Genomic DNA, 12,655 nt, shown 5'->3' with positions numbered 1-12,655 from the left:
CCGTTCCGGGACCCGGAGGAGGGACTCGGGGAGAGGTGGCCCGTTCCGGGACCCGGAAGAGGGACTCGGGGAGAGGTGGCCCGTTCCGGGACCCGGAAGAGGGACTCGGGGAGAGGTGGCCCGTTCCGGGACCCGGAGGAGGGACTCGGGGAGAGGTGGCCCGTTCCGGGACCCGGAGGAGGGACTCGGGGAGAGGTGGCCCGTTCCGGGACCCGGAGGAGGGACTCGGGGAGAGGTGGCCCGTTCCGGGACCCGGAGGAGGGACTCGGGGAGAGGTGGCCCGTTCCGGGACCCGGAGGAGGGACTCGGGGAGAGGTGGCCCGTTCCGGGACCCGGAGGAGGGACTCGGGGAGAGGTGGCCCGTTCCGGGACCCGGAGGAGGGACTCGGGGAGAGGTGGCCCGTTCCGGGACCCGGAGGAGGGACTCGGGGAGAGGTGGCCCGTTCCGGGACCCGGAGGAGGGACTCGGGGAGAGGTGGCCCGTTCCGGGACCCGGAGGAGGGACTCGGGGAGAGGTGGCCCGTTCCGGGACCCGGAGGAGGGACTCGGGGAGAGGTGGCCCGTTCCGGGACCCGGAGGAGGGACTCGGGGAGAGGTGGCCCGTTCCGGGACCCGGAGGAGGGACTCGGGGAGAGGTGGCCCGTTCCGGGACCCGGAGGAGGGACTCGGGGAGAGGTGGCCCGTTCCGGGACTCGGGGAGGTGGTCGGTCCCAATGCTGTAGATGACAATATAGAGGAGAGTGTGGGGTCCTCCGCCCCTCACAGTAATGTAGGGGTGAACACACAACTGTACACAGGCGGAGTTCTCCTTTATGTCATTGTGGCGGCAGGAAGTCACACTAAGATGACATCACATCCAACTTTCTTACTCCGGACAGAGCACACTGCACCCCGCCTAGGACCACCCCCTCCAACCTCTCACCCAACACCAGCCTATTCTCTGTGATCAACCCCGCCCCACCTAATACAGAAGAAAGGCTTTAGATGGAGTTCCCCTTTAACTGAATGTGACAAAAATCATAATAAGGATGAGGATGAGGATGAGGATCACCCTCCGGTATAGAAATATATAATGAGATTTGCTGAAACCGAAGAAAGGCCCACCAAGACCTCTGATAATTCCGACCAATCACCCCTCCATCATCCCCAACCCCATCCTCCCCCTTCATCTTCATCCTTCACCTGTCTGTCATCCTTACTCTTCCCTCGGGTGGGTATTACAGGTAGTGTAGTCAGTGATGGGGGAGGGGGAGAAGTGGAGGATTGGTATGACAGTCAGGTGGTGTCAGAATGGGAGAGGGGTCAGACAATTGATGTCAGTGGTTGGGGAGGGACGGAGAGGGGGATCAGTATGACAGGTGGGGGGGAGGGGTGAAGTGGGGGGATCAGTATGATAGGAGGGGTGAAGTGGTGAATCAGTATGATGGGGGACCGGTATGATAGGTGGGGGAGGGGTGAAGTGGGGGATCAGGATGATGTGGGGGATAAGTATGACAGGTGGGGGAGGGGGTGAAGTGGGGGATCAGTATGATGTGGGAGGGGGTAAAGTGGGGGATCAGTATGACAGGTGGGGGAGGGTAAAGTGGGGGATCAGTATGAAGGGGAGGGGTGAAGTGGGGGATCAGTATGATGGTGGAGGGGATCAGTATGACAGGTGAGGGGAGGGGTGAAGTGGGGATCAGTATGACAGGTGGGGAAGGGGTGAAGTGGGGGATCACTATGATAGGGGGGGTGAAGTTGGGGATCAGGATGACAGGTGGGGGAGGGGTGAAGTGGGGGATCACTATGACAGGTGGGGGAGGGGTGAAGTGAGGGATCAGGATGACAGGTGGGGGAGGGGTGAAGTGAGGGATCAGTATGAAGGGGAGGGGTGAAGTGGGGGATCAGTATGATGGTGGTGGGGATCAGTATGACAGGTGGGGAAGGGGTGAAGTGGGGGATCACTATGATAGGGGGGGGGGTGAAGTTGGGGATCAGGATGACAGGTGGGGGAGGGGTGAAGTGGGGGAACAGGATGATGGGGGAGGGGTGAAGTGGGGGATCACTATGACAGGTGGGGGAGGGGTGAAGTGAGGGATCAGGATGACAGGTGGGGGAGGGGTGAAGTGGGGGATCAGTATGAAGGGGAGGGGTGAAGTGGGGGATCAGTATGATGGTGGAAGGGGGAGGGGTGAAGTGGGGGATCAGTGTGACAGGTGGGGGAGGGTGAAGTGGGGGATTAGTAGGATAGTGGAGGGGGAGGGGTGAAGTGGGGGATCAGGATGACAGGTGGGGGGAAGGGTGAAGTGGGGGATCAGTATGGGGGGGGGGGTGAAGTGAGGGATCAGGATGACAGGTGGGGGAGGGGTGAAGTGGGGGATCAGTAGGATAGTGGAGGGGGAGGGGTGAAGTGGGGGGATCAGGATGACAGGTGGGGGAGGGGTGAGGTGGGGGATCAGGATGACAGGTGGGGGAGGAGGGAGGACAGTGTTGTCAGGTGAAGTCCCCTCCCCCATACACCTGTCACTCAGTCCCCTGACAGGTGGCCCCGCCTCCCCCCACCTAGGGGTGTGACCCTTCTCCCCCATAATCCTATGACAGTCAGGTCTCACCCGGACTCCCCCAGCCCCGCCCTCTCAGGGGTGGCAGAGGGCCACTCACCCGGTGTCAAGAGCTGCGCACTCACGCCACCATCTTTGTACTCCCCACCATGATCACATTCCACCCGGCGATCCTCACCCACTTCCGCCCTCTCGACCGGAAGTAGATAACAGGAACCGCCAGAACCATAGAGCTGATCGCGGCGCGGAGTGTGATCGCCCCCTGGAGGACGGCGGCTGTACTCCATCGGATTGTGGGATGAGGAGAAGAGGGGGCGGAGCGGAGATTCACATGGAGAGGTCACATTATCCTGACGTCATCACCAGGCGCCGTGGTGTGGGAGAGCGGTGAAGGGCAGAGCACAGGGAGGTAAGTACATGGGGTGACCCCAGGAGGTGCTCCCTCTGTCGCATGTCCCCACAGGGGAGATTTACCTTCACTTCCTGCCCCAGAGACACAACAGGAGGCCGAAGCCCCAGAGCAGGAATAGAGGAGAAATCCTCCACTGGGGACACCCCGAGATTTCCTCTCACTTCCTGTTATGTTTATGGGACAGGAAGTGAAGGGAAATTTCCCCAATGGGGACACCAGACAGGTTTGAGGCTTCACAGTGTCTCCGAATCCCCCCCATAGATGAAGTCCGAACATCGGAGATTTGTAATCAGACGAGTGTTTGTGTCCGAATATTCCACGCCGGTGTCCTATCACATTGTGTCCCCCATCGGATAGTGTGTGATGTGTAGTGCGCATGCGCAGCACACACAGATTCCGGAAATCTCCGAAGATGAACGCAGTCCAGGTTCACCCCCCCACCAGGTTCACCCCCCCACCAGGTTCACCCCCCCACCATGTTCATCCCCCACCATCCAAGTGGACATAGAGGTAGAATAAAAAGAGGCGAGGGAAGCGAGGCCGAGCCCGAAGCGCAGCGAGGGAAGCGAGGGGCCCTGTTACTATGTGCAGCTCTATGTCCACTTGGATGGTGGGGGGTGAACCTGGACGCAGGCGCCGCTCATCTTTGGAGATTTTCGGAAGCTCCTTCTGCTCCGTGTTGCGCCTGCGCAGTACGGGGCGGACACTATTCCGTGGACGGACGCTATGTGTCAGAACACCGGAATATAAGATCCCCTCCCCCCATCATCTTACTGTGATCATTCCACCATTCAGACCCCCGAATACCGCCCCCTTGTGTACAAAGATATTATAAATACCTGAAAATAAAACCTCCAATCAGAACAAGGCGTTTCCACCCTCCACACACCAGACCGCCCACACGGGGCCTTTTCACAGCAGCTTAGAAATGCCTCTCCATGTTGCTCTGGGTCAGTGTTTCTCAATTCCAGTCCTCATGGCCCACTAACAGGTCATGTTTTCAGGCTTTCCATTATTTTGCACAGGTGATTTGATCAGTTTCACTGCCTTAGTAATTACCCCAGCTGTTTCATCTGAGGGAAATCCTGAAAACATGACCTGTTAGTGGGCCATGAGGACTGGAATTGAGAAACACTGCTCTATGTCCTCACACACCGGCTTTTAGGAGCTGTTGTGAAGACGGGGGGCGCGTTGTGGGGACAGGGGGCGTTGTGAGGACGGGGGAGGGTTCTGATGTCGGGGCGCGTTGTGAGGACAGGGGGGTTCTGATGTCGGGGTGCATTGTGGGGACAGGGGGAGGGTTCTGAGGACTGGAGAGGGGTTCTGAGGACGGGGGAGGGGTTCTGAGGACGGGGGAGGGGTTCTGAGGACGGGGGAGGGGTTCTGAGGACGGGGAGGGGGTTCTGAGGACGGGGAGGGGGTTCTGAGGACGGGGAGGGGGTTCTGAGGACTGGAGAGGGGTTCTGAGGACGGGGAGGGGTTCTGAGGATGGGGGAGGGGTTCTGAGGACTGGTGTTAGAGCTGTAAAAATGTCTGGCACTGGTAAAAGCTGCTCACTGCGGCCTCACTCTGGATACGGCTGCGATGAGCCTCGTCAAGCTTTTTTTTTTACATGTCAGAATCAGTGCTCCGCTATGGGAGTCCATTCATTTGAATAGAAGTCACACCAGAAATCAGATCATGAGGATCCGACTTGCAGTGCGACTTGTGCTCTGTGGATCTTGAAGGGGAACCCCGCACCAAAATGAAAAAAAAACAAAAACGTTTCTGGGGTACGCCCTAAAATCCATACCAGACTCTTATCTGAGCACATCTTCTCCCTCTGCCGCTTCTCCTCTCTCCGCTGTCTTCTCCCTCTGCCGCTTCTCCTCTCTCTCCGCTGTCTTCTCCCTCTGCCGCTTCTCCTCTCTCTCCGCTGTCTTCTCCCTCTGCCGCTTCTCCTCTCTCCGCTGTCTTCCCCCTCTGCCGCTTCTCCTCTCTCCGCTGTCTTCCCCCTCTGCCGCTTCTCCTCTCTCCGCTGTCTTCTCCCTCTGCCGCTTCTCCTCTCTCTCCGCTGTCTTCTCCCTCTGCCGCTTCTCCTCTCTCTCCGCTGTCTTCTCCCTCTGCCGCTTCTCCTCTCTCTCCGCTGTCTTCTCCCTCTGCCGCTTCTCCTCTCTCTCCGCTGTCTTCCCCCTCTGCCGCTTCTCCTCTCTCCACCGTCCTCTCTACCGCTTCTCCTCTCTCCACCGTCCTCTCTACCGCTTCTCCTCTCTCCGCTGTCTTCCCCCTCTGCCGCTTCTCCTCTCTCCGCTGTCTTCCCCCTCTGCCGCTTCTCCTCTCTCCGCTGTCTTCCCCCTCTGCCGCTTCTCCTCTCTCCGCTGTCTTCTCCCTCTGCCGCTTCTCCTCTCTCCGCTGTCTTCTCCCTCTGCCGCTTCTCCTCTCTCCGCTGTCTTCTCCCTCTGCCGCTTCTCCTCTCTCCGCTGTCTTCTCCCTCTGCCGCTTCTCCTCTCTCCGCTGTCTTCTCCCTCTGCCGCATCTCCTCTTTCGTACATAGAAGTCTATGACAAGCAATCCCCCAATAGAAGTAAAAAACATGTAAAAAGCCAATTCCCCTCTCCCTTACCTACAGACATGTAAGAATATAAACGCGTGTGGGGGAGGGGAGTATTTCCCAGACCACCAGTCACTGCTGGCCCCCGCACAGAGGGCCAGCAGCATGGAGCCCTCAGTCTTCTGGGATCTGGGTCATTTCTGTTTGTGCAGAACTACAGTTCCTATGGGGGGGGGGGGGGCGTCACAGCACAGCCCCATAGTCTCCACCCCTATTCTGCATGGCGCTGACTGTTCATTCATCAGTTTAGTAGTCACCAGTCAGCTGTGCGGGTTGTGTGGCGGATCTGGCGGTGCCGTGTATGTTTACACATCCCTGCGGAGCTGACTGATTGGTGATTACTAAACTGATGAATGATTCGTCAGCTGTGCGGGATGTGTGATAGATCTGTGTTTGATAATAAACACGCACGGCACCGGCAGATCCATCACACAACCCGCTCAGCTGACGGATTAGTTACAATGGAATAGATGAACAATCGGCACTGCGGGGTTGTGTGATGGATCGGCAACTGATAATAAACATAGACAGCCCCACAGTTTTGGTGGGGGGGGGGGGGGGGTAGCTTGTTTTGTGAATAGAGCTGATCAGGGACAGGTCACTGCAGTGTCTGCTTCTTCTTCCAGGACATCAGGGACAGGTCGCTGCAGTGTCTGCTTCTTCTTCTAGGACATCAGGGACGGATCGCGGCAGTGTCTGCTTCTTCTTCCAGGACGTCAGGGACGGATCGCGGCAGTGTCTGCTTCTTCTTCCAGGACATCCGAACATGTCACAATGGTTCATCTGAGTGAGTATTTCCATCATCTGTCACCAGATAATTTTTTATTTTGCAGGAATCAAATTATACAGAATCTCCACAACTAAAATGCTTTTAGGCCTCCGTCATACCAGGGTATTATAGCGCACACACTAGTGGGGGGGGGGGCACATGCATCTGCACAGGTATGTACAGGTGTACCCCTGTGAAGTGAGTCTCATTCACACCAATAGGGACACAGAGGCTACTCCCAATCTGACGTCCATGTACAGTGAGTGAAGTAAGTATTTGATCCTCAATATGGGAAGGTTCCCCCAACAGGGGTTTTATTTTTTGGCAGCAAGGTAAATGATTCGGTCAAATAATATGTATAGAAAAATCTAACTCTGACGCGTTTCAACCCATATAGTTAGAGTCTTCTTCAGAGGATTTGTTTGCTGAAAGGTACATGGGTACACATCAAATATTAACAGATAGCACATAAACCAAAAGATATATGGAATAGAGACCTGTGATGTATTTACCCAACAAAAAATGTATCCAGGAAGAAGAAGCCTCCTACATAGAGATCCCTTGTAAGTGCCCCCCCTGGGGGTGCCAGGCGGGGTGAGTGGCACCTGTAGCAGATACCAAAGTGGAAAGTTATATGGTCTTTCCAAAGGATTGATGAACAAGAACCCTAGGATTACAAAAAAGAGCAATAAATATATATATATACAATTTTTGCTCTTTTTTGTAATTCTAGGATTCTTGTTCATCAATCCTTTGGACAGACCATATAAATTTCCACTTGGGTATCTGCTACAGGTGCCACCCACCCCGCATGGCACCCCCTGGGGGGCACTTACACGTGTGACTCCTTGTAAGCTGTACTTTGAGGTGTTTTTCTCCCTCTCGGTTGCTGTTTGCCCGTGGAGTGGGCAGGATCTTCTGTGAAAAAGCTTTAAGGGCTCTCCTATGTAGGAAGCTTCTTCTTCCTGGATACGTTTTTTTGGTGGGTAAATACATCACATGTCTGTATTCCATATATCTTGTGGTTTATGTACTATCTGTTGATATTTACATGTGTACCTATAATATCTCTTTCAGCAAACTAACCCTAACTATATGGGTTGAAACGCGTCAGACATTTATACCACTGACATTCTGATATGTCATGTTTTTTGTATAATTCTCTGTTTGCTATTTTGTATCTGAAATCGTTATTATTCTCCTACTAGAGCTCATATTTTAACTATCATCATGTTATTATCCTTTGTATAATACAAATAAAATGATCTTTTTTTCTATACATATTATTTGACCGAATCATTTACCTTGCTGACAAAAAAAAAAACATTTTGGGGGAACCTTCCCATTTTGTATTATTGGGATGAGCAGCACTTGTACCTCTCCCTATACGTGTCTTTCCCATGCTAAGTGTTTGAACCCCGATCAATCAGCAAGATTTCTCCCTCCCAGGTGTCTTCTATACAGGTAACAAGCTGAGATGAGGAGAACTCTTCTCTCTTAAAGGGAGTGCTCCTAATCTCAGCTTGTTACCTGTATAAAAGACACCTGTCCACAGAAGCAACCAATCAGATTCCAATCTCTCCACCATGGAGACCAAAGATCTGTCCAAGGATGTCGGGGAGAAGATTGGAGACCTACACAAGGCTGGAATGGGCTACAAGACCATCGCCAAGCAGCTTGGTGAGAGGAGACAACAGTTGGTGGAATTATTATTTACAAAATAACGATGGATCTCCTCGGTCTGGGGCTCCATGGAAGATCTCACCTCGTGGAGGATCAATGATCAGGAGAACGGTGAGGAATCCGCCCAGAACTACACCGGAGAATCTTCTCCATGATCTCAGCTGGGACCATAGTCACCAAGAGAACAATCGGTAACACACTACACCGCGAGGGACTGAAATCCTGCAGCCCCCGCAAGATCCCCCCGCTCAGGAAATCACATGTACAGGTCCCCCCGCTCAGGAAATCACATGTACAGGTCCCCCCGCTCAGGAAATCACATGTACAGGTCCCTCTGAAGATCACTAATGAACATCGAATGATTCCGAGGAGAACCGGGGGATGGGTTGTGGTCAGAGGAGACCAAAATCCAGATCTTTCGCATTAACTCAACTCACCGTGTTTGGAGGAGGAGGAATGATGACCCCAAGAACACCATCCCCCACCATCATACATGGAGGTCCTATGACCCCAAGAACACCATCCCCCACCGTCATACATGGAGGACCTATGACCCCAAGAACACCATCCCCCACCGCCATACATGGAGGTCCTATGACCCCCAAGAACACCATCCCCCACCATCATACATGGAGGACCTATGACCCCAAGAACACCATCCCCCACCGCCATACATGGAGGTCCTATGACCCCCAAGAACACCATCCCCCACCGTCATACATGGAGGTCCTATGACCCCCAAGAACACCATCCCCCACCGTCATACATGGAGGACCTATGACCCCAAGAACACCATCCCCCACCGTCATACATGGAGGACCTATGACCCCAAGAACACCATCCCCCACCGCCATACATGGAGGTCCTATGACCCCCAAGAACACCATCCCCCACCGTCATACATGGAGGACCTATGACCCCAAGAACACCACCCCCCACCGTCATACATGGAGGACCTATGACCCCAAGAACACCATCCCCCACCGTCATACATGGAGGACCTATGACCCCAAGAACACCATCCCCCACCGTCATACACGGAGGACCTTTGACCCCAAGAACACCATCCCCCACCGTCATACATGGAGGACCTATGACCCCAAGAGCACCATCCCCCGCTTCTGTCTCCACGCATCTCTCTGTGCACAGACTTCTGTGTACAGAGTGCGGGGTGGGTGTCGGGAGGGCAGGCTGGGTATCGGGTGATTGGGGAAGATGCTGAATATTTATATGACAGGAATTCAGCAATTTTCAGGCTCTCAAGGGCCCCATTCACATCCGCACACCTTGGTTTGTTCCGCACACCTTGGTTTGTTCCGCACACCTTGGTTTGTTCCGCACACCTTGGTTTCTGCCGGATTCACCACAATTTACAACGATTCGTTCTTTTCCTTTCAGCGTCTCAGTTATTACGCCGTTACTATGGCGGCCATGTTGTCATCCGGATGGCGCTCGGCGGATGCGCTAACAGACCCTTCTACCGGATTGTCGCTGCCTACAACCAGCGAGCGCGAGATGGGCGGCACTTGGACAAGCTGGGGACCTACGACCCGATGCCCAATGTATATAACGAGAAACTGGTGAGCCTCAACATTGAGAGGATCAAATACTGGATCGCCTCCGGAGCGCATGTCACCAAACCTGTCACCAAACTGCTGGGTGAGTCCAGAACAAGAAACGCACCCTGACCCCGGGACATGCGTTTATATAAAGCTCCCTGTATTATCAGCAGCTGAAGTTTTCTAAATAAGATACTTTTAATGTTCTTTTTTCAACCTTTGTTGTATGTGCAGCTGGTTAGAGGGGAGGGAGATCATTGAATGTCTGTTCAGTGATCTCCCTTTCCTATTACTGACCCGGAAGCAATAAATCATCACTTCTGGGTCCTGGTGTCACTTTCTGGGATCTGCATCCCATCAGCTTCATTGCAGGACAGGTGAGACATCAGGGGTCTATTCAATTTATTGCAGGACAGGTGAGACATCAGGGGTCTATTAAATTTATTGCAGGACAGGTGAGACATCAGGGGTCCATTAGATTTATTGCAGGACAGGTGAGACATCAGGGGTCCATTAGATTTATTGGAGGACAGGTGAGACATCAGGGGTCTATTAAATTTATTGCAGGACAGGTGAGACATCAGGGGTCCATTAGATTTATTGCAGGACAGGTGAGACATCAGGGGTCCATTAGATTTATTGGAGGACAGGTGAGACATCAGGGGTCCATTAGGTTTATTGGAGGACAGGTGAGGCATTGGGTCTTTTAGATTTATTGGAGGACAGGTGAGGCATCAAGGGTCCATTAGATTTATTGGAGGACAGGTGAGACATCAGGGGTCCATTAGATTCATTGGAGGACAGGTGAGACATCAGGGGTCCATTAGATTCATTGGAGGACAGGTGAGACATCAGGGGTCCATTAGATTCATTGGAGGACAGGTGAGACATCAGGGGTCCATTAGATTCATTGGAGGACAGGTGAGACATCAGGGGTCCATTAGATTCATTGGAGGACAGGTGAGGCATCAGGGGTCCATTAGATTCATTGGAGGACAGGTGAGACATCAGGGGTCCATTAGATTCATTGGAGGACAGGTGAGACATCAGGGGTCCATTAGATTCATTGGAGGACAGGTGAGACATCAGGGGTCCATTAGATTCATTGGAGGACAGGTGAGACATCAGGGGTCCATTAGATTCATTGGAGGGCAGGTGAGGCATCAGGGGTCCATTAGATTCATTGGAGGACAGGTGAGGCATCAGGGGTCCATTAGATTCATTGGAGGACAGGTGAGACATCAGGGGTCCATTAGATTCATTGGAGGGCAGGTGAGGCATCAGGGGTCCATTAGATTCATTGGAGGACAGGTGAGACATCAGGGGTCCATTAGATTCATTGGAGGACAGGTGAGACATCAGGGGTCCATTAGATTCATTGGAGGACAGGTGAGACATCAGGGGTCCATTAGATTCATTGGAGGACAGGTGAGACATCAGGGGTCCATTAGATTCATTGGAGGGCAGGTGAGGCATCAGGGGTCCATTAGATTCATTGGAGGACAGGTGAGGCATCAGGGGTCCATTAGATTCATTGGAGGACAGGTGAGACATCAGGGGTCCATTAGATTCATTGGAGGGCAGGTGAGGCATCAGGGGTCCATTAGATTCATTGGAGGACAGGTGAGGCATCAGGGGTCCATTAGATTCATTGGAGGACAGGTGAGGCATCAGGGGTCCATTAGATTCATTGGAGGACAGGTGAGACATCAGGGGTCCATTAGATTCATTGGAGGACAGGTAAAGCCCCATACACACTATCAGATTATTTGCTGAGTTTTTCCTTCAGATTTACCAAAACCATATAATATGAGGACAAACCTTAGGAGTTTCAATGTGTCTGCGATCAGGCCGGCCCTTCTACTACATGGTTTTGGTAAATCTGAAGGAAAAACTCAGCAGATAATCTGATAGTGTGTATGGGGCTTAAGACAACGGGTGTGACTGCTCCTAGGTCTGCTCATGGATACCCCCACATAGCGGGGGCTGGGATTATCACCGGGGGGGGGGGGGGGGGGGCGATAAGTCCCGTAGAAGCTGTCTGCTTGGGCAGAGCACACCTTCAGTCAGAGGCAGCGCAGTCATCATCCTCCTGAAGAAGTCTGGAAGTATTTCCCCTGATTTTTTCCTTCCTTCTTCCAGGATTGGCCGGTTTCTTCCCTCTCCATCCCATGACCATCACAGAGTGCGAGAGACTGAGGAGAGCCAAAGAAGAGACCGCGGGGGAGGAGCCTGAGGAACACCCTACAGAGGAGGAGCCTGAGGAACACCCTACAGAGGAGCATGGGGAGGAGGATCCGGTCCCCTCCCCAGACCACTGACAACTAAAAGACTTTCATATTCTGAAGGATCAGCCGGTGACACTTCACTTTTTGTACAATAAAATAAAAAAAACTCTAATTTATTGTTCTGAAATATTTGTAATTTTCAGGGCTGAACTCTGCAACACTCCCGTGACCCCTCCCCCTCCTCCAGTGACCCCTCCCCTCCTCCCGTGACCCCTCCCCCACAGGGGCAGAATCTACAGACAGCAATAAAGACCTGACAGAGGTTCTCAGCACTCATCACTCCGTCCACAGCAACAACAAAGGTTTGCCTTTACGTACACTGAGGGGTCTATTAGTGGAGCAGAAATTGTGACTTTCACCAAACATTCTCTGCTGGTGAATCGTTCCCTGATACAAATCACACCGCCCCGGAGGATTCATTCACTTCCACACTTCGCTGATTGTCCCCCTTCTATTATTATAAATATTCTCCTCATTTACACTTCCTTCAACACTCAGTAATACCCCCAGCTCTGCTGATCCCTATCACTCAGCAGTTACATAATAGGTGAGAAAAGACACAAGTCCAACCTGTGTGTGCTGCGGGCGTGCGCCTGCTATGCCGATCCCACGAGCCGACGCGTAGCTATGACGGATCGCGCCGACCTGCCGCAATATAATGATGGCGGCTAAACTCCCTTCCCGGAAAAGTTTTCTCCCTATTGTGGGTTCACCAGTCCGGTATTTATATATTGTGGGGTCACCAGTCCGGTATTTATATATTGTGGGGTTCACCAGTCCGGTATTTATATATTGTGGGGTTCACCAGTCCGGT

At 53.1% G+C, this 12,655-nt stretch overlaps 2 protein-coding genes across 2 annotated transcripts in view; one reads left to right on the top strand and one right to left on the bottom strand.

The window, feature by feature from the left end:
- Positions 1-2,820, bottom strand: part of VPS13D (vacuolar protein sorting 13 homolog D) — a gene marked incomplete in the record, with an annotated part of 334,001 nt that extends 331,181 nt beyond the window's left edge. The window contains 1 exon segment of the mRNA XM_077455954.1: positions 2,641-2,820.
- An 84-nt stretch (positions 2,821-2,904) lies between these two features.
- On the top strand, positions 2,905-11,957 carry MRPS16 (mitochondrial ribosomal protein S16). The gene is made up of 4 exons (XM_077458372.1): positions 2,905-2,949; positions 6,212-6,329; positions 9,393-9,653; positions 11,696-11,957. Exons 2-4 carry the CDS (start codon positions 6,317-6,319, stop codon positions 11,872-11,874), a joined length of 453 nt encoding a protein of 150 aa, XP_077314498.1. The 5' UTR covers positions 2,905-2,949; positions 6,212-6,316; the 3' UTR covers positions 11,875-11,957.
- The last annotated feature ends 698 nt before the right edge of the window (positions 11,958-12,655 follow it).

The sequence above is a fragment of the Lithobates pipiens genome, unplaced genomic scaffold (assembly GCF_037356315.1).
Source record: "Lithobates pipiens isolate NorthernLeopardFrog02 unplaced genomic scaffold, aLitPip1_a1.2 Scaffold_27, whole genome shotgun sequence".
Classification (NCBI taxonomy): Eukaryota; Metazoa; Chordata; class Amphibia; order Anura; family Ranidae; genus Lithobates; species Lithobates pipiens.
Note: the sequence above shows the minus strand (reverse complement) of the source record. Positions and strands in the feature narration are given on the sequence as shown.